This window comes from Esox lucius, chromosome 13 (genome assembly GCF_011004845.1).
Source record: "Esox lucius isolate fEsoLuc1 chromosome 13, fEsoLuc1.pri, whole genome shotgun sequence".
NCBI classification, from domain to species: Eukaryota; Metazoa; Chordata; class Actinopteri; order Esociformes; family Esocidae; genus Esox; species Esox lucius.
The window spans coordinates 26,947,034-26,968,945 of record NC_047581.1 but is presented as its reverse complement, the minus strand read 5'-3'; the positions used below and the strand labels follow the sequence as shown (position 1 = coordinate 26,968,945).

Sequence of the window (21,912 nt, the reverse complement as noted above, 5' to 3'; positions counted from 1 at the left end):
AAAAATAATTTGACTAATTGAAAGCAAAAAACGCATGTTGTTCTTTATTGGAACATTTGTATTTCAAGTAAATTAACCAAAATATAACATTATGACATTGAGGCTAATATCTTCACTGCCCTGTTTAATCCATTGTAATGGAAGTGACAATCAGGAATGCATCCTCAGATGTACAGAGACCTCTGTATTTGAAACAACAGTAGTTTTTTTACTCCCTTTTCACCGCAACCATTTGTACCGGACAGCTCGTATTGATGGAGGGAATAAAATGAATGGAATGGTATCCAGGATGTGTTTGGCACACTTCTATTGCTTTAATAAACCTGTCCTGTGTGAGGAGACTCCACTGGTGCTAACACCATCAATCTGATTCTTCATTTGAACTCAAACCAGCCTGGTGGATGACTCATTCATTGTTCACCCGTGTGTTTGGAGAGTTTATGAAAGAGAGCCTCTCTTGGTTCCGTTGTCTTTTCACACAACACAGCAGAAGTCCATTGAAGTGGAGAAGCCTGATTAAACTGTGTTGGAGTGAGCTAAAGTCTCTCTTCCCGTTACTCTTATGGGAGGAAGAGTCTGGCTTTGCTAAGTTTACTCATGCTGTCAGGGAGGACATTCTACCTGCAATGATAATATTGCTATCCATTGTGTGTGTGTGTGTGTGTTCACATTTTACTATTCGGTTGGGTGCAGAACGAGGATAAATATAATTTTTGGATTAGGAGTTAGGTTTAGGTTTTAAAACTAAAAACTGTGTTTAGTGGTTTGTTTTTGGCTTAGGACGCTCCTGCCAGTTATGCAGTTGTGTTTAACAAAAATCAATGCAATGTTCATACAGAAAATAGTCTTTGGAGTTAAAGGTGGCAGTTAGCCTAGCATTTAGAAAAGCTCACTAGTAACCGAAGGTTTGAATCAGATCCTGTATCTGACAAAGTGGAGAATTTTTTTCAGGATAATATGTTTTTGTCCATTGCAATGTTTGGTAACCACAAGATCAAAGTCAAAGTATTTTATTTGTTTAAGTGCACCAAATATCAAGCCTCATTCTGAACGATGAAATTCTTGTGACATGGCACACGACATCTACATAGTGATTAAGAAATATATCAAGCAAAAATAATAACAGAAAATACAAAATATACGTAACAATAGTGACTAGAAGCAATTTCAAATAAAGTAGAAATGGGAATATGGACTGTATGAATAGACATTTTTAATATTATATATATAAGTGTTGTAGTGCCTATAAATGTATACATTAAATGTGCTAATGTACATGAATGTACATAAATAGTGACTAGAGCATATGAAGTGTACAGTACATGTGATCAATAGATCAGTGTTGCTGGTTGAGGAGCCTTATGGCAGCAGTGTGAACAACCAGAATATACATTTGGCAAATGGTGCATAGTGCCTGAGGAGATAAAACCTCTCCTTGCTGACACTAATCACTAATCTGTTAGCACTTTAATTCTTTCCCACCCAGAAACCAGTTCTCTAGTTGTAACAGATTTGTTTTTTTTACTCACACAGGGCCCCCAGATGCTCCAGCGTCCTTTACAGTTTTCACTGAAGAAGTATTCAACACCACAGAAGAATTCAACACCACAGAAGAATTCAACACCACAGAAGAATTCAACACCACAGAAGAATTCAACCCCACAGAAGAATTCAACACCACAGAAGAATTCAACACCACAGCGTGACGTAAGGGATGAATGAGGTACAGGAGGGGTTAAGAGTCCAGGTAATGAGTGTGGAGTCTTTTGTTTGACATTCATTTTAAAGTGAAAGATTGCAGGTTCCGTGTCACTCTGTTACTGTGGAATTGTAGTTCATTAAATACCTTTATGGTTTTAAAGTGTTTTGGATTTTATGAAAACTGGGGCTGTCACAATTTTGGTGAGTAACTGGAATAATTTGATTACAAAAAATCTGTGATTATGATTTAACGCTTAGGGCTTCTATTCATGGCAGTGAAGCCAGACGATGTGAAGGTTCCCCTGGAGAAAAAAGATTTGGAGCATTTAATGCAAAAACCGCATCATTGGTTGTCTGCCACTACTGCGTAAAAGCTTGCAGCACGGCAGCATGTCATCGATTCTGAAACATTTGAAAATTAACCATCCGTTCACGGAAGAATCAGACTCCGCCAAAAATTGCCTTTTTTTTTTTTAATCGTGCCTTGGCCCTTGTCCCTAGCACAACCATCAGCACTTCAGCCTTGAGTTAGGCAAAGCACTTGTGAGTATTTTGCAGATACCATTTCTGGGCTGCAAATGGCGGTCATCCTTTGACATCAACATTGCACACAAGATGAGAAAGATACCAGAGCTTTTCCCACACACACACCGGCCTGCAGTTCACCATGTGTGACTCACAGGGCAGTCAGTGTGGTGCACACTTCTGAGCAACTCACCTTTGGTGTGTTAATTTTATGCGAAACAACAACTTTTCTAAATCAAGCCAGTTAAGATTTATTTAAAACATTTCTTTATAACTGTGATCGGTGGTGGTGCGCGGTGGTAGTTTCTGCGGGAAAAAATGAACAGAAAAAGGTTTCCGCTTGGGTGTCCTAATGAACATGAATTAGGCGATTCACAGTTTAGTGAGACCATATGACCTTTGACCTTGATGGAGTAGTAACCTGGATGATTTTCTTTCAGGGTCGCTCCACATCCACTCAACTGAGAAGGTATCTTGTTGCGAGGACGGACACCCCTTCCTCGGCTGCTCCCAAAGCTGCCCCATTCTCCGGCTCAGGGGAGGTAGATGCAGATGAAGAGGGACAGCCTGATGCCAATGGAACCTACAATGAACTGTCGGCACTGGCCGACCTGTTTGAAAGTGATGAGGGCTCCCTGTCGCCACCGGACCCGGCCAAAGACCCAGCACTGGATAATATCCGGCCAGGCCAGCTACCTCCAGGGGACGGTCGGCAGAACCTCCGTATGAAGTTCCATGGTGCCTTTAAAAAGGGCATCTCCAACCCCATGGACAGGCTGGAGTCGACAATCTACGAGTTACCCGTGGCCCCTGGCCCCAAGAAGGCCCCCATGGACTCACTGTTTGACTATGGCAGCTACAGGGATACCAGCCACAAAAAGCCACGTCGGAAGAAGCTCCCACGAGGGTGAGGAGGAAGAGGCTTATGTCTGATTAAAGTGTATCCATGCCCCATTTGTTTAAGTGCCAGCAGAGGTTCGTGAGCATGTGTGGTGACTTACATTATTAAACAACATGTGGTGTTAGAAGGAGTTTATGTAAATCACTGTCAGGGGGCAGGTATTACTGACTGGGAGTCATCTTTAACCGAGCTTCCTTTAAGCATTTACCCTGCCTGCCTTGTTAGATGACCTCACCACAAGGCATAAAGACTCATTCCTATAACTGATGATCTTGGTACAGACACAAACAGACAGCTTTTCACAATTAATCAAAGACGACTTGGAAAGAGAAGGCAAAATGTATGAAAAAAAATAGAGCAACTTGTATGCAGCTACCACTGTGCATACACAGAGATGTGCCCCACCCTTGTCGAACCTCAAGCGCAGACGGGCTAGTTAGAGGTGAATTCAGTCATTTAACAGAGCTAGTAGTTTTTTCCCTCCTCAAAAGCAGTTGAGGTAATATTTAGACTGCAGCTTTCCTGACTGCGTTTACACAATGAGGTCTATTTATTGAGTAGCTCAGTTGTGGGGTCTTAATAGAAAGTTCACATTCATGTTTTTTTCCTCCAGCCTTTTTAGTTGTAAGCTTTAACTGTATATATGGACTATTATAAGCATGTATGACCAACCATTTGAAGTTTGTTAAGATATCATGTCATTACAAGCCTTAAAATAAGAAAAGTGACCGGAAGAGTATTTTTGCAATTAGCAATTTAAGTACAGATGTAGAGCTTTATGTACAGACCTTTAAGCACAGACGTAGAGCTTTATGTACAGACCTTTGAGTACAGACGTAGAGCTTTAAGTACAGACCTTTAAGTACAGACGTAGAGCTTTAAGTACAGACCTTTAAGTACAGACGTAGTGCTTTAAGTACAGACCTTTAAGTACAGACGTAGAGCTTTAAGTTCAGACCTTTAAGTACTGACGTAGAGCTTTAAGTACAGAGCTTTAAGTACAGACCTTTAAGTACAGACGTAGAGCTTTAAGTACAGACCTTTGAGTACAGACATAGAGCTTTAAGTACAGACCTTTGAGTACAGACGTAGAGCTTTAAGTACAGACCTTTAAGTACCGACGTAGAGCTTTAAGTACAGACCTTTAAGTACAGACTTTGTGCTTTAAGTACAGACCTTTAAGTACAGACGTAGAGCTTTAAGTACAGACCTTTAAGTACAGACATAGAGCTTTAAGTACAGACCTTTAAGTACAGACGTAGTGCTTTAAGTACAGACCTTTAAGTACAGACGTAGAGCTTTAAGTTCAGACCTTTAAGTACTGACGTAGAGCTTTAAGTACAGAGCTTTAAGTACAGACCTTTAAGTACAGACGTAGAGCTTTAAGTACAGACCTTTGAGTACAGACATAGAGCTTTAAGTACAGACCTTTGAGTACAGACGTAGAGCTTTAAGTACAGACCTTTAAGTACCGACGTAGAGCTTTAAGTACAGACCTTTAAGTACAGACTTTGTGCTTTAAGTACAGACCTTTAAGTACAGACGTAGAGCTTTAAGTACAGACCTTTAAGTACAGACGTAGAGCTTCAAATTCAGGCCTAGAAATGTGTTAGATGTTGCAAGACTTTTGTCATTTTCATACTAGTTATACTGGCATTTAAAAAAACTAAACAGGACTCACCTGTCATGTACTTCCCCTCTGTTAGTGTTAGCCTCATCATGGCATGCCAGAACGGTTCCTGTCGTTTTGGCTACAGCTTATATTTCGTCTTGGCTAAATTAGGCTTACAGTTAAATACTACCTTCATCTTTATAGATCAGATACACGTTTGTTATTAGGAACATCAAAGACCACATTTATAAAAAATTATTTCTGCAAACTAAAATTTTACTTAAACTATAGGGCAATGTCATTGTTGACCTCTTTATTGATTATTTCATTCTTGACCATCTTGGTTGATTATGCCATTATGTCATCATCTCTGGTAGCCGACAACAAAAGGTTGGGAACCCCAGTTGTTGTCCCAACATTGTAAAAACCATTGACAGCAGAAGTCGTTCAGCAATTTTTGATCTACATAAAAACCTGTAGTATGTGTTATATGTGATTAGAAACCTGGTGGTTGAAACCCTGAACGTTTATTGGCTATGTACCCAACCTCTTGTGCCATATGACTCAAGTGTCAACGTCTGTTGTCCCTCCCACAGTAAGACTGAGGTTTCCTGTGAGGAAGATGTTGTGGACCCACCGGGCTCAGACCCACCCAAAGTGGTGAAAGTCTTCAACCGCACACTGCTCTTTGATGGCGTGTCCAGGGCTGACCCAGAGGCCCTCTCCGGCCTGCTGGATTACCTGCAAGGTCACAACAAGAGACTCACGGACGAGGAGTTCAAAGGTCAGCTGACTCCAGTGGTGGTATATTGGGTAGTGTTATGTTCTGCTAAATATCGGACGGTCAGAAAAGGAAAGGGGGAACTGAGAGGAAGAGAATAAAAAAGAGAAAGGTCCTTGCCACAGACGCAGCTAAACGCCGCAAAATAAGCGTCATGTTCGCCAGTAAGGGAACAGGTCATTCAGAAACACTAGCTAAAACACACACACAGTTATATACCAACAAATTGGGTTAGCCTAAAAAATGTGTAGTCTGGTGGTTTGTGTGAACAGGATGGCCTGGGATGGGGTCAAATTCCCGGCCTGAATTATTGTTTCAGTCCGCCCCTGATAGAGAGAGTGTGTGATTGTGTGTATATGTATGTGACACTGTGTGAGTTCTGTTTTTGTGTTCTGTTGAAGGGCAGATGGGACCTTTCTCTGTCTTATAAAATGACACCCTGTCTAGTTGCTGATGACTCCCTAAAGGAAAAGCCTTACATTAAAGGGAATTCCGCCTTGGCTGTTAACCAAGGCTTTCAGTTATTATGTAATTCTGAGATTTGGTCCTGACAATACTATATTGGGGATAATGCATGTTGTACAGATGTCTGGGCAGATCACCTCTCTCCATTTTCAGCTGTCAGACGTGTAGGTTTGTTTACGTTTTATACATTTATCGTTGGGGGGATTTGTGGACATTCACTAGTGGCCTGTGAAGTGAACAGACCAAAGCGGGGAAGCCCTTCTAAAATCCAACAGTAATTTCCACCAAGACAGAATATGTTGTTCTAAATACAGCAAATATTTTCCACAAAATATGGAAAAGATGATTCAAAGATGATTTTTGAGGCTGCTAGCTCACAACCAGTTCCAAAATTGCAATCTTCTTTCACCTGGTGAAAAATCCAGCACACCCTGGCACCCTGGACAGATTTAATGGAATCCTCTTTGTCTGACTCCTCATATCCCCCTCTTCTCTCTGTTGCTCTTGGCTCCATATTGAGAAGGAAGCTTTGTCAGAGGCGAGTTCAGTGAAAACTTCCTATTGGCTATATGTGTGTGTTGAAGGGGGCAGGGCGGGGGCGGCCGTTTTAACACAGAGCAGAGAGATATAACAGCAAACTGTTTAGTAAAGGCCTCGACTACACTAGGTCAGTCAGATTAAGGAAAATACTGAAAGTGGATCATTGAAGCTTGTGTGGCTGTTCTTTTTCTCATGAATGTGAGCTGTTTCCATGTTCAGTGAAGCGTCATGCTGGTTTCACTTTCTTTTGTTATCCTTAATGGTTTATCACCTTTCCTTACTTCCTCCACTGTTGCCTTTTCTGAACCTTAACCTCTTCCCCTTCTCTCAACTTCTCTCACGTGCACATCTCCGTGAATCTATACATTCTTTTCTACCAGAACCTTCTACCGGTAAGACGTGCCTGCCCAAAGCCCTCCTGAACCTTTATGGTGGTAAGAATGACACCATCTCTCTGCTGACGGATATCGCGGAGCAGACATCGAACCTCCATGAATTCATCAACACGCCCTTCAGAGACGTTTATTACCGAGGTGAGCTCTCTGTGTGTTAGACCTTGACTACCTCTAGGGGGCCTGTGGTCTCCATTGGATATATATTAATTTTTTGCTCTGAGGAACAATTCACAGGTCAGTTCTGTGGGGTTATTTTACTGAGACTGTTAGTGTATCTTTGACAGGATTTAAATACTGTACCTCAATCCTCTTCATGTGGCTGAAATGTACGACCAACGATTCCCACGTAGCCCAGTGCTACATCCACAGCAGGCTTAAAGACGCCCTTGCATTCACCCGATCCACCCCAGAATCTCCTGCACAAAGAGCCCACACATTGCCGGCTCCAGCCCAACACAGGACCGCTTCATGGGGCTTGTATTTCCAGAGGAAAGTCTGGTGATGTGGCGGTTACACCTTCTTGGTTGGCCCTTCCTGCTTTGACATTCTTTGGAAACAGCAGTGCAGCAACACTTATTTATTCCAACCGTTAGACCTGAGCCACACTGCCTTCTCCTCCTCCCTGTGTTAAAGACCGTCACCTGTCCGGAAGCAACCCCTGCCCTGTCCCAAAGCGGCGCTATGTGTTGCCGTGGTTAAGATGTGCCGTTAGAACCCTGTAGAACTCTGCTCAGAATTAGTGCACTGTGACATCATCTGGGACACCTGCCCAGAGTACTAAAGAAGCTGACCATATGGTGGTTGCCAAGGAGCCATGTTGTCAGGACAGCTCTCCTGTAATGAACCTCTTGTTCCAGCCTGCAGGAATGTGTTTATGTCCAAATGCTTGCTTGCCCTGAGTCTTCACAGCTCTGTCAACATGGTACAATCCAGGTCCCCTTTGTTACCCTGAGGGAAACATCGTGAATGCGGTGTGACTTTACTTACAACACTGTTGGCTGCTGAAGCATGGGGAGACAAGTGGTTGACCTCTGACCTGAGCCTGGAATTTAAATATTGTTTATGTCACCGTGGTTTAGTCAGTTTTCCATTCCTTGCTGTTGAAGGTGGCACAGAGGGAGACAAACACTTCAATGTATCCATTTTTGCCTGTCAAGCAGAGAGAATATGTAACACTCACCTAAAGGATTATTAGGAACACCATACCAATACTGTGTTTGACCCCCTTTCGCCTTCAGAACTGCCTTCATTCTACGTGGCATTGATTCAACAAGGTGCTGAAAGCATTCTTTAGAAATGTTGGCCCATATTGATAGGATAGCATCTTGCAGTTGATGGAGATTTGTGGGATGCACATCCAGGGTACGAAGCTCCCGTTCGACTACATCCCAAAGATGCTCTATTGGGTTGAGATCTGGTGACTGTGGGGGCCATTTCAGTACAGTGAACTCATTGTCATGTTCAAGAAACCAATTTGAAATGATTCAAGCTTTGTGACGTGGTGCATTATCCTGCTGGAAGTAGCCATCAGAGGATGGGTACATGGTGGTCATAAAGGGATGGACATGGTCAGAAACAATGCTCAGGTAGGCCGTGGCATTTAAACAATGCCCAATTGGCACTAAGGGGCCTAAAGTGTGCCAAGAAAACATCCCCCACACCATTACACCACCACTACCAGCCTGCACAGTGGTAACAAGGCATGATGGATCCATGTTCTCATTCTGTTTACGCCAAATTCTGACCCATCTGAATGTCTCAACAGAAATCGAGACTCATCAGACCAGGCAACATTCTTCCAGTCTTCAACTGTCCAATTTTGGTGAGCTCGTGCAAATTGTAGCCTCTTTTTCCTATTTGTAGTGGAGATGAGTGGTACCCGGTGGGGTCTTCTGCTGTTGTAGCCCATCCGCCTCAAAGTTGTGCGTGTTGTGGCTTCACAAATGCTTTGCTGCATATCTCGGTTGTAACGAGTGGTTATTTCAGTCAAAGTTGCTCTTCTATCAGCTTGAATCAGTCGGCCCATTCTCCTCTGACCTCTAGTATCAACAAGGCATTTTCGCCCACAGGACTGCCGCATACTGGATGTTTTTCCCTTTTCACACCATTCTTTGTAAACCCTAGAAATGGTTGTGCGTGAAAATCCCAGTAACTGAGCAGATTGTGAAATACTCAGACCGGCCCGTCTGGCACCAACAACCATGCCACGCTCAAAATTGCTTAAATCACCTTTCTTTCCCATTCTGACATTCAGTTTGGAGTTCAGGAGATTGTCTTGACCAGGACCACACCCCTAAATGCATTGAAGCAACTGCCATGTGATTGGTTGATTAGATAATTGCATTAATGAGAAATTGAACAATCCTTTAGGTGAGTGTACATTCTAGGTTCTCTTTACAGTTGCATTTTATCTCCATCAACCGGTGGGTTATTTGAACAGCATCAGAGTTTGCATCAGAGTTGCCATGTCAGAAATGAGTGTGACTGGACCTCCTTAAACAGTAGTTGCCCTCGTGCCATAAGACTGTTGTGTGTTGCCAGGCCAGACAGCGCTCCACATTGCCATTGAGAGGCGCTGTAAGCACTATGTTAAGCTGCTGGTGGAGAAGGGGGCTGACGTCCACGCCCAGGCCCGAGGACGCTTCTTCCAACCCAGGGAAGAGGGGGGCTACTTCTACTTCGGTAAGAGACCGCGGCTGTACGATCAGATATGATTCATTTTACTGATGACAGAAACTCTGGTCGTTATTGTCCTTGAGGCCTGACTCAGACTAGTTTCAAATGTTACTCGGTTTAAAATAGAAGGGCGTTAATGCAGGAGGTTGGTTTAGTCACGTCCTTGACAGTGCATCAAGGAATATATATAAGATATATCTGAGGCTATTTACAGTAGCACTCATCCTGGTCTAAATGCTGACAGTAATTCAGTTCCAGTTGATTATTATTGACCCTGTACGGTTCTCCATGATAGGGCCCTGGTTTCACTTCCCCACACTTTGAGATCATGTCAAAATGTCTTAACACTTAGAACTGGGTTTTTACTTCAGAGTCTTTTTTGTATGTACCAATATGTTTGGGCTAAAAATACTAGAATGCAGCACAGCAGGACAAACTTTGTTAAATATGTACTGGACCATTGCTAAGGTTGTGTTTAGTTTCTCCTGGCCTCAGTTGCCATGGTAAAATGAAGTGACATTAGAGCTCACCCTTCCCTTCTGGCAGATTTGGACAAATGAAGTGTGAATATTTAAACCCCTATAACCATCCAAAACCAGGCTGAAGTAATTTAATTAGAAAGGCCATTACAAGAAGGCTTTTTTAAAAAAAAGAAAAGAAAACCATGATGTCACAAGCTCAACAAAACTGAACAGTTTTGTAATGAAAGGTGTCTGTGTCTCGAAGCAGAAGTAAATCAGACACACAGGACTCCCCTCTAGGTGGGCGGGCAGCCACTATTATGCTGACCTCACTGAGGTTGCTGGCCAAGAGAACAGTAGACCAATGCCAAACCAGCCCTTAAACCCTTTATGCAATTTCCTAGTGGCGATCTGAGAGCTTTTGATTGGGAGAATCTATATGTTGAATCATACCCTTAACCTCAATTTGGAACTATGCCAAATTGTGTAAACCTGTCAAATTTCAGATCTCTGATCTCAGTAATCATGCAAGATATAAGGGTGATGTGTCGATGTCAGATTGAAAAGTTGACCGATAGCCTCACATAGTAGCTCCATACTGCCCTCTGCTGGCGGGAGATTATCACTGCACCTTTTCTCCCTACACACTTCCCATTACATCCAGAGCATATTTACTAAACTACACCAACATATAAACACAGCATGCAATCATTTAAAATATTTTACAGAGATACAGTTCATATAAGGAAATCGGTCAATTGAAATAGTAAATACTTTCACATTAATCTATGGATTTTCCAATTGGATAAATATATATGATTTTTTTCATATGGGACATTTCTGGGATCTTTCATTTCAGCTCATGAAACATGCCACCCCCACTTTCATGTTATTTTTAAGTTTTTGATGATTAAAAAACCCTTCACCTCAGCAGGGCCTTCCAGCTTCTACCTATTCACACTATCAGATCAAACTAAAGTTCACTTTTCTGGCTAAGATTTGTTACTCTGACCTTATCCCTTTTTGGCTGTGTCGGCAACTATGGTGGCTGAGTAACCAGGCCAGTTCAGTAGACACAGCTCGGCTCAGGAATGTGAAGGGCAGGAAACCAGAGAAACGGAGAAAGAGAGTGGAGGCTTGAGTATGCTATTAATATGTCCGAGATGCTCTCCCTACTGTCATTGCTATTGTATTCATGCGTCATATTCCATGCTCATCACCTGAGGGATGATATCCACTTGCACTAAGTGCAACTGTCATTCCCAAATCATTCCCGAATACCGTGGCACATTCTCTCTGGAGCTTTGTGCTGAGGTGAACAGGAAACCTGGCAGAGGGGTGACAGCTAATGTAATTTAGCGCTAACATTCTGCGAGCACCCGTGCAAATCCATGAAGAGGAGCGTTTTCAATACGAGGTGACAGGCTAATCTGTCACCCATGGCAACGGCTCATTTTCAGCAGCTGCTTTCGGCACCTGGGTTTCAATACGCGGGACCCTCCCTCAAACAAGAAGCACTAATTGTGCCCTTTTCGTGGCAACGGTTTAAGTTGTCTAATCTTGGATCCACAAATATGGAGCCTTGCGAACACGTGTTGTAAGTGGCTGGCTTTTCCACACATGAACTGGCAACCCCCAGATGGAAAGACAGCGCCAGATGTGCAGGCTTGGTACATTTAGGACACACCTAATGGTTGGTTTATGATCGATGTACTCGTCCCTTGTCTATCTCATTGGCCAGGCGAGCTGCCTCTGTCGCTGGCAGCGTGCACCAACCAGCCGGACATGGTGCACTACCTGACGGAGAACCCCCATAAGAAGGCCGACTTGCGGCGGCAGGACTCCCGGGGAAACACGGTGCTGCATGCCCTGGTGCACATCGCCGACAACACTAAGGACAACACCCGATTCGTCACCAAGATGTATGACCTGCTGCTGACCAAGTGTGTCAAGCTGTACCCCGAGTGCAATCTGGAGGAGGTGCTGAACAACGACGGCATGTCGCCCCTCATGATGGCGGCCAAGCTGGGGAAAATTGGGGTGAGAACGTAGAGCTAGAAAGAGGCCTTGTTGGGGAGCCCTCACCTTTTCCAGCATGAGCAACGAAGTTGAGGCAATCTTCATTGTGAAATTCTCATTATCGGTGTAATTAATTGGCTAATCCCTCGCAATGACCTGCTTGGAGACGTAATAAGGGATCAGCCAATGAACGAGCGGGTCTGTAGGAGGGATCAGCCAATGAACGAGCGGGTCTGTAGGAGGGATCAGCCAATGAACGAGCGGGTCTGTAGGAGGGATCAGCCAATATGTTTGGAAGTCCTAACCATTTGATTACGTTCAAATGGTGATGCCCATGCTAGAACGTGTTCCTCTGTTAGGTCCTCTTACCATCTCTGTTGGTGAATCACATTTGTGGAGCAGTACTCTTAAAAGGATGCTGTGTGCCCCATTAGCCATGTTCATGGAAATTATATTGCTTGGTGCCATGAGAGATTAGGTATTATGGTATTCACACAAGCCTGTGGATTCACATGCGTTATAAACGTTTTCCGTTATCATTACTTATTATTTCTCCCAGGTTTTCCAGCACATCATTCGCAGGGAGATCAAGGACGAGGAGGCGCGTCACCTCTCACGCAAGTTCAAAGACTGGGCGTATGGCCCTGTGTACTCCTCCCTGTACGACCTCTCTTCCTTGGACACCTGTGGAGAGGAAGCGTCTGTTCTGGAGATCCTGGTCTACAACAGCCGCATTGAGGTGTGTTTTATTACGAGAAAGACACAGGAAAGACCATCATTGGATTCCTCCGTTATTTTGGTGTGTGTTATGTTAATGCGTTTTTGTCTGTGGACTTCAGGAAGATTGGCATATGTAGTGGAAGAGTTTACTGAGATCCTCTCCGCCTCAAAAAAAGAATAACATAGATTAACAGTTGCGAGTGTTTCTGCGCCGTCCGCAGAATCGCCACGAGATGCTGGCTGTGGAGCCCATCAACGAGCTATTGAGAGCCAAGTGGCAGAAGTTTGCTGCTGTCACCTTCTACATCAGTGTGGTTTCCTACATAGTGACCATGGTCATCTTCACCCTGGTGGCTTACTACAGGCCATCCCAGGGAACGGTACGTCGGTCCAATGACTCCGATTATCACGGTATTACTATACACTGTATGTGCCATGTCCCCACTAGCAAAGCATTCATTGTTCTTTGCCCCTGCCCAGCCTCCATACCTCTACTCCACCTCCACAGACTACCTGCGTCTGGCAGGGGAGGTCGTCACCCTGTGCTCTGGGGTCTTCTTCTTCATCACCAACGTGAGTTTGTGGTTAACAGACAGGGCAGTTGAATCATGACAGGTTTTAATTGTTGATTTCACAAACAACCATTTTACAATTTATCTTTGTAGAGGCCTCATAAAGTGCACAAAGTGTTTGTTTTCTGACCTGCTTTTAATACACAGTTTACTCCTCTGTCTTTCTGTCTTCGTCTCTATGTCACTGTCTCTATCTCTCTGCAATGGTCTCCCTGTCTCCCTCCCTCCCTCCCTGTCTGTCTGTCTGTCTGTCTGTCTCTCTTGTCTCTACCTCCTTTTCTTAAGCCCCAATTCTAAAATGTCTTTGGGGAAAACCATGGCACAAATCTGTATCCCTCCCTGCCCTCTCTTTGTAGATTAAGGACCTCTTCCTGAAGAAATGCCCTGGGGTGAAATCCCTGTTTGTCGACGGCTCCTTTCAACTGCTCTAGTAAGGCCCCCCTCCCCACCAACCCCACCTCCACTGTCAACTGCTCTAGTAAGATCCCCCCCCCACCCACTCACCGCCCCACCTCCACTGTAGCTCTCTCTGACTTACCCAAGGCTAATTTCTCATCCTCTCTTAATTGAGTCATCTAATTAATTCCACATTCAAGCCCTCTTTCCCTGGCACGTTTTATAGTTTACATCTTCTTTAATTAAACCCACGATCCCAACAAAGAGCGCAGGTTGTCGAGTGCCGCTCCACAGCCTGTTTGTTTTCATCATTAGCGCCTTGTCCGTGAGGGCCTACATGGTGTGGTGGTTGTTAAAAACCAAATGCCATTGCCCTGTGCTGGAAATGTCTTCTATATCCATCACTGTGGTAGTGGAAGGATTCTTGCAAATTCCTGAAACTTGAATACCGGGTTGTATTCATTAGGATGAACCGCTTAAAGAAATTTCAAATCCGAAAATGTTTCTGTTTGGGCAACTTAAGAAGATAGTCCCACCTGCGTTTTGGTCAGTTTTTCATCAGTTCCAGTTGTAATGAACTTGGCCCATCTCTACTATGTCTCTATAGCTTCATCTACTCTGTGCTGGTGTTAGTGACTGCGGGCCTCTATCTGTCGGGTGTGGAGGCGTACGTGTCTGTGATGGTGTTTGCGTTGGTTCTGGGATGGATGAACACTCTGTACTTCACCAGAGGCCTGAAGCTCACTGGTACCTACAGCATCATGATACAGAAGGTACTGACTGCTTCGCTCTGCCACCTGCCACGTTAAATTCAAACCCTACATGGGCTATTCGGACGCTAGGCACCAGATGACATGTTCTCGTACGTCTTCGACCCTCAGATTCTCTTCAAAGATCTTTTCCGGTTTCTGCTGGTCTATGTGCTCTTCATGATTGGATATGCATCAGGTACAGTGTCTTCAAATCAGCAGTGTGTTGACCTGGTAAAACACAATCTTATGTCTCCCATTTCTCCTCTGCAGCTCTCGTGTCCCTCCTGACGGTATGCCCCGGGCCGGAGGAGGTGTGTCCCGCGAGCGGTTGCCTCAACTACCCCCATTGCCGGGACACAAACACCTTCAGCAAATTCCTGCTGGACCTGTTCAAACTGACCATTGGAATGGGTGATCTGGACATGGCCAGCAGTGCCCAATACCCAGTGGTCTTCCTCATCCTGCTGGTCACCTACATAATCCTCACCTTCGTGCTGCTGCTCAACATGTTGATCGCTCTGATGGGGGAGACGGTGGGCCAGGTGTCCAAAGAGAGCAAGAAGATCTGGAAGCTGCAGGTAAATGAGGACAGCTGATTGACAGCTGAGTTCTGCAGTGAACACCAGGGTTGCATTTATTAGGGCACATCATAGAAAATGATTAACAACAACAAAACAAAAAGCAGAAATTTCTTATTGGATAGAAAAGAGCAGAAAATCAGTTTTGGTTGCCAAATGAACTCAAGCCTGTCATTCTAGGCTGATGGCCAAATACACAGTGCTTTGTCTGGGCAGGGTCACATGAAGGAGGCATATGCTATGAAAAACACTGTTTTATGGCACTTGGTGTTATGTATTAACCACAGTGGGCTACAACCATCCTGGACATTGAGCGTTCATTCCCTGTGTGTCTGCGGAAGTCCTTCCGTGCCGGAGAGATGGTAACCTTGGGGAAGAACTGGGACGGCACCCCGGACCGCCGCTGGTGCTTCAGGTACATACAGTATAGACATTTCTCTGGGACCAGATACATGGGTTTGAAGCCCTGTTCACATTTGGTTCTAACGTCAGTTGTCCACGACTGAACCTCCTCGACTGTACCTCCTCGACTGTATCTCCTCGACTGTACCTCCTCGACTGTACCTCCAGCTGATGACTGGCTGGAAGCCCCGTGGGTAATGCAAATTGACAAGCATTGCCCGGGGAGCGGAGTGGCATCCTCAGTGGTGATTTCCTGATCGCATCATCACGCTCCTCCCACTCCCATGAGTTAGTGTGCCCTCACACACGTTGACTCATTTGACCTCTTGGTTGTAAGAGCAGTGTGGAAAAAGCAATGGCGGCCCAAAATCAGATATGTGACACGTTTTACAGAAAGGCAGAGAACTGTAGCATTAATGGGAAAGGGAGGTCTTGGAACCCTTTTATTTAGAGCGCATGACGACCATCCCACCACTGTTATTTCTGAACACTGAGGGTAGCCTATAAATGGTTGCCCAAGCGCAGCAATTCAAACACATTTTTATAATGTGAATATTGGATTGCGATAAAGTGACTGGTTTTATAATACAGTGGGTGTCCCTTTGGACGTCAGCATCAGCTCAGCAGTGGAGAAAAGCAGAATCAGCTAGGGCAGCAGTGGAGAAAAGCAGAATCAGCTAGGGCAGTAGTGGAGAAAAAGCAGTATCAGCTAGGGCAGTAGTGGAGAAAAAGCAGAATCAGCTAGGGCAGCAGTGGAGAAAAAGCAGTATCAGCTAAGGCAGCAGTGGAGAAAAGCAGTATCAGCTAGGGCAGTAGTGGAGAAAAAGCAGTATCAGCTAGGGCAGCAGTGGAGAAAAAGCAGTATCAGCTAAGGCAGCAGTGGAGAAAAAGCAGTATCAGCTAGGGCAGTAGTGGAGAAAAAGCAGAATCAGCTAGGGCAGCAGTGGAGAAAAAGCAGTATCAGCTAAGGCAGCAGTGGAGAAAAGCAGTATCAGCTAGGGCAGTAGTGGAGAAAAAGCAGTATCAGCTAGGGCAGCAGTGGAGAAAAAGCAGTATCAGCTAAGGCAGCAGTGGAGAAAAGCAGTATCAGCTAGGGCAGCAGTGGAGAAAAGCAGTATCAGCTAGGGCAGCAGTGGAGAAAAGCAGTATCAGCTAGGGCAGCAGTGAGGTGACAGCCAAAGTAAAATAATACATCTCAGTGTAACAGGACAGTGACATCAGAGGATAAAAAAAAATAATTATACAAAAATATAAAGGCTAATATAGAGACAACATTATACCATAACCATCCATGAGTAGCGTTACCCTGACACGTTTTTAAGAACGGGAGAGAATATTTATATTTTACTGAATATTTATTGATATACAGCTTCGTCATAAGAGAAGTCTGGCCAGGTTGGAACATCTGCATACAGAGAAGAACGGAATCTGGTTATAACGCAGATGTGGTGGGAAGATAAAACACATTTAATCTCGCTAGCAAATATTGACTTGACATGATTGGATCATTTTGATCGTATAACATCAGTCCCGTGTCAATGCAAGGTGTGAACATGGCTTGATTTGTAACAAGCTGCGTTCTATGATGATTCTAGGGTGGACGAGGTCAACTGGTGCCACTGGAACCAGAACCTAGCCATAATCAACGAAGACCCGGGCAAAAACGTGACAGAGGCTCTCCAAAGCTCCGGCAGCATGCGTCAAACTGTCCGCGGCATGCGGAGAGGTGAAGCTCTTTTGCTGCGTTCTCAGAGAAATTCACCTGAGGCGCCTCTACAGTCGAAGAAGTCAAATACAAAAAGGGTATAAGAGCTGGCTGCTAATATTTTGCTTTGGTTTCCCCAATGTGCTGTAGATCGTTGGTCCACTGTGGTTCCCCGGGTCGTGGAGCAGAATAAAGGGACTCAGCTACGGGACCATGTACTGGAGATGGAGTCACTGACCTCCAGGCACTGACTCTGTGCTGAGGGCTGGAGCACCCCACAGTTCAGAGGGCATTAAGCTCTGACAAGCGTCGAGACACAAAGTTTGCAGATTTGCACAAAACTCTGTTGCCTTGTACCAAGTATTAAGACAATCAAACATTTTAAAAATATATAGGAATCTTGCATAGATTCAAAGCAGAATATAACTTTGTTTATCAAGTGCTATTTTTTAGATTTGTTTGAATAGGTAGTCCAAGCTCGGATTTCTGACCAATATGTTTTTACTGAGGATGAACAGTGCCTTAAGGTTTTAACCCAAGCGGAAGTTACATCTGAATCTCATTGGATGGTAACAGACTGAATGCCATTGTTTCATCTTTAAACGTGCCTGTTTTTTCTTGAGACTTTGTAGATGGATGGGGTCTACTGGGAAACTCCTGGTGAATGTTTACAGTATTGTATAGAGACTTCCCCCAGGGGGGTTGCAGTATACCGTGTATAATCGATATATATCGCTTACATCCTGAATCCACCTCTCCTAAAATGAACTGCTAGAATTTCAAATAACCTTTTGGGATGTATTGGTATGTGTGTGTTTTTGTACTAAATAACACAAAACTAGAGCTAGAATCAAATGATGGCCCGTGGTTAATTTCCATCAATCCAGTCCTGTTGAAGGTCAGAGGTTTGTGTATTATTATGCTTGGATTAGATTGCTTTTTGGTGATGCATTCACATCGCTCCAACCACCAGACGTTTCTTCAAAACTGTGACTCCATGAAGCGATCAATTGAGCAGCGGAGGGAAAATTCAGGGAGGGTCGTCAGGCAAGATTGCTTTGGTCATAACTAAACATTGTATGTGTTTTATTAAGTGTCGATATCTCACAGCAACATGTATTGGAAAACAAATACAGATGATTTATTGAGAGGAAAATAATATATTCTCCCCTTAACATCTAAAGAGGTTTGGTGTTCTACCAAAATGAAAATATACTTGTTTCAAGACTTTATGTATTGGAACATTTTCTACTGATTCAACATCACCCAGGGAATGGTTTTGAATATGGGAAGGTCTGCTATTGTAGTAAGGAATATGTTATGTAAATGTGAGATTTGTAATGAATAATGTTTTTCCATGGTGTTTTGTCTAACCCTTTTGGGACATTATTGTATTAATATATTCCTATGTATTTTTTGTTTTATTTTATACAATTCTTTATACATTTTGCAAATAAGTTAAATCCTGGTTCTCTGTGCCTTTTTATGAATTTCACATTAGATATATGATTTCCGGCTGTTTTGAATCCATAATGTACAGCAATCATTAAGTTGGCCAGCAGATGGAATCAGAGGTCTTAATACTGTCAGTGGCCTCATCACCACAGCACAAAGGTTGTGTTCATTAGGCACCAAACAGAAGAAAACTAACTGAAATATATCACTTGAGAGTAGTCCAAATGAATATGACCCTGCCCAGCTAAGCTGACCTCTCCAATTTAAAAGGACATTCTCATCATTCAAAACTCTTCTGACCCTGAAAGCAGCTCTGCGCTTTCCCCCTTCAATCAATCACCCAGATCCTGTGTCTGCCTCTTGTCTGGTTAAAATGTCTTGTGTCTCAGGAATATATTGGGCAAACGTGCTGTTTGGACTCTCCAGACATGACAGCTGTAGTCAGAGACTTTCAGGGTGCTGATACATGTGACCAGATCCCCGCTGTCAAAATGTTCCTATTCATTATCTAGAAGGGGAATCTGATCCTGGAGCAGCACTTCTCTTTCCCCCCTCCGTCCAGCCCCAGCCTCGCTGAAGGACACAGGGAATATCTTGGCGCAAGCTAATCCTCTTTGCCCTAACTTTAACTGAACCGCTAATCCTCCAGGTTTATCTGAGCGGTGTGAGCACCTAGCTAGCTCTGCCTGTCCTCTTCCCCTGTAGCCTCTTATTAACTAGGACAAAGCCGAAGGATGCTAGTGTCACCGTCAGCAACTCTACAGAACCACACGCTCGTGCAGGAACTGGAAGCCGTTAACCTGAGAGGTTTATGTGCTTTGCTAATCATGTGTCACTGTGTTTCTGATGCAACGCCACAAGCGGCGGGCAACAGGGTGTCTCTCCCTGTGTTGAGCCCTCTCATTGGTCGACTGTGTCTAACGTGTCCTTTAATGTCTTAATAGGGACACTGTCGTTATGTAACTGAGCTGTAGCTTTGGCAGCACAGTGTCCAGATATTACTGTGCAGCTAACCAGGCCAATAGAAGCAGAACCCCCATGATGATATTATTTCAGACTTGCCCGTTCCACTCATGTTTGATTTCCTTAGTCAGAGTTGCTTTTATTGTATTTAGGTATGCCTACATTATGATACTGATAGGACACAACTAGGATCAGCTGACCTGCTGAGCCCATTGATAGGGTCAGTTATTACTTTTAAGTTATAAAAAATGTGTATATGTACACAGTTTTGTTTAAATAAATTAAATGAAAGCTGTTAACCCTCGATTGGGCTTTGAAGGAATTGGACTCTAAGACAGCGTTTTCATTGATGGTGAACATCATGGGACCATATTTATCACTCAAAACTGTTTAAAGATACATGGTAGGGTCTGAAAGAAATATTGTGTCAGAGCCACAGGATTTATTTTATTTTCAGGATCTCTCTTTGACCTTTGTTCTTTTGCTGTGGGTAATTAGACTGTCCATTGAAGTAATTCCCTAGAAAGCTTTTCACATCCACCTGTGAAATGCCTCACTCTGGTGGTACATTCTGAAAAATCTAGCTATTGGGAGAGTTTTTGGAACAGGCAACAGGGCTGTATTCATTCGGGCATATCATAGCAAAGTGCTCTGGATCCCCAAAATAAGATGGAGTGTTTCTCATTGGTCAGGTTTCTGATGAGCATCAAAAGTAATTATTTTCTGTTTGGTGCCTAAAGAATAGGGCCCAGATATTATAGGGAGAAAGTCAAGCATCCGAGATGGTGAACTTATTTCCAGTTTCCATTGTAGGCTGATGGTAGAAAGACGGCAGGGCTACGGCAACCCATAATATTTCTTGTGGAATTGCCAGGGACTCAGTGTGGCATGCAGGTGGATGAGTTCTGCTAATAAGAGAAGCATTTCTACTCCGTAGATCCCCTCTTTTCTGTGTGAGTGAACATGCATGAAATCAGTGTGAAGTGAGTCTCCCGGCTCCACACGCTCTGGTGGAGGCGGCTGCCTGAGCCTGCCTCATCAGCCCGGGAGCTTATCAGAGGGTTTAGGTGGGTGGAGGGGAATGGTGCTGGGGAGGATGGGAGAGAAAAACAACGACAGCTCAGCTTCCAGGGTTGGAGGTGCCAGTGTCGTTAAACATTTTACTAGAATGCTTGTAGGTTGAGGCCGGGATTCAATCCAAAGCGTGTTATAGGCCAGTGCAGGGGACAGACAATGATGCAACCTTTAGTTTAAGCAGATTTACCTTGACTTGTATGTGTGTTTGAAAATAAACAACTATAAAATCCACAACAAACTGTATATCTTCCTTGAAATATCCCTTTCAAGACATTTCCTCAACAGTTGCTGAAATCAGACTCATGGCAAAAAAAAACAACTAATCGGTTCAAGTTTAAATAATCGTATAAATGACCTTTAAAAGGGTAAGGCGTTGCTGTATAACATCTTCTGAATTGAATCCCAGCTCAACTGTGATGCCGACTGTGGCTGTGTTTCCAGAGGCTAACACTCACCATTCAGCTAATCAAATGTATTTTATGAAGCCCTTTTAACAACAGCGGTTTGAACATCTTACAGGCTAAAAATTCTACACAAACACAGTAACTGAGGAAGAAACCTAAAGAGGAGCCAGGCTCCGAGTGGGATGTCCTCTTCTGGCTGTGCCGGGAGGAGATCATAGGAGTACACATATAGGCATACCATCCAGGCATGTATAGAGTATACACAATCAAAACCAGAGGGAATACAATACATTTAATTAGGTCAAGCCATATGACAGCGAGAATGAATAAACAAAGCATTTGCAGCTCTAAGTCTAGGAACATGAAGCAAGAGTGAACACAAATTCATTTTAAATGGTCTACTGGAAGTTCCTATCTAGTTGGAGAGAGTGCATGTGATGGAGGAGGAGAGTTGGAGAGGGGACAGTAAGGTCAATGGCTTTCAGTCGACCTAGAACTAATCAGGGTCAATCCTTGTTTGGAGAAACCTGCGCCTTCCTCTCCCTCCCCCAGTGGGTACCTTATCTCGCCAGCTGCTACAGGACACCTCCTTCTGGCTAGCTGGCTACACTTGAGTGATTGTATAGGGAGCTTAATCTAAAGTTTTATCTCACCCTCTTAATCTCAACCCATCTTCAGAAATTCCCAGGTCATTTGGGTCCCTCTCACTTTAAATCCCCCTTCCAGGATTATTATTTCTTCATCCCATTACAACTGACTATATAAAACTCAAAGAGTCTTCTACACGTTCAACCACTGGAGGGCTTTTCTCC

General features: G+C 43.9%; 1 protein-coding gene across 1 annotated transcript; it reads left to right on the top strand.

The window, feature by feature from the left end:
- The first annotated feature begins 1,781 nt into the window (after positions 1-1,781).
- Positions 1,782-20,014, top strand: trpv4 (transient receptor potential cation channel, subfamily V, member 4). The gene is made up of 15 exons (XM_010876763.3): positions 1,782-3,133; positions 5,336-5,523; positions 6,906-7,058; positions 9,462-9,602; positions 11,799-12,097; positions 12,636-12,815; positions 13,018-13,176; positions 13,277-13,369; positions 13,725-13,798; positions 14,372-14,537; positions 14,646-14,712; positions 14,787-15,094; positions 15,382-15,509; positions 17,092-17,222; positions 17,352-20,014. The coding sequence occupies exons 1-15, from the start codon at positions 2,619-2,621 to the stop codon at positions 17,450-17,452; spliced, it is 2,703 nt and encodes a 900-aa protein (XP_010875065.2). The 5' UTR covers positions 1,782-2,618; the 3' UTR covers positions 17,453-20,014.
- The last annotated feature ends 1,898 nt before the right edge of the window (positions 20,015-21,912 follow it).

What these genes read in the sequence shown, in the direction of transcription:
- trpv4 (XM_010876763.3), top strand. Translation starts at nt 2,619, where the DNA reads ATGACCTTTGACCTTGATGGAGTAGTAACCTGGATGATTTTCTTTCAG. An exon ending in CACGGACGAGGAGTTCAAAG is followed by an intron (nt 5,524 to 6,905) that starts GTCAGCTGACTC and finishes CTTTTCTACCAG; the next exon opens with AACCTTCTACCGGTAAGACG. An exon ending in ACAGCATCATGATACAGAAG is followed by an intron (nt 14,538 to 14,645) that starts GTACTGACTGCT and finishes TTCGACCCTCAG; the next exon opens with ATTCTCTTCAAAGATCTTTT.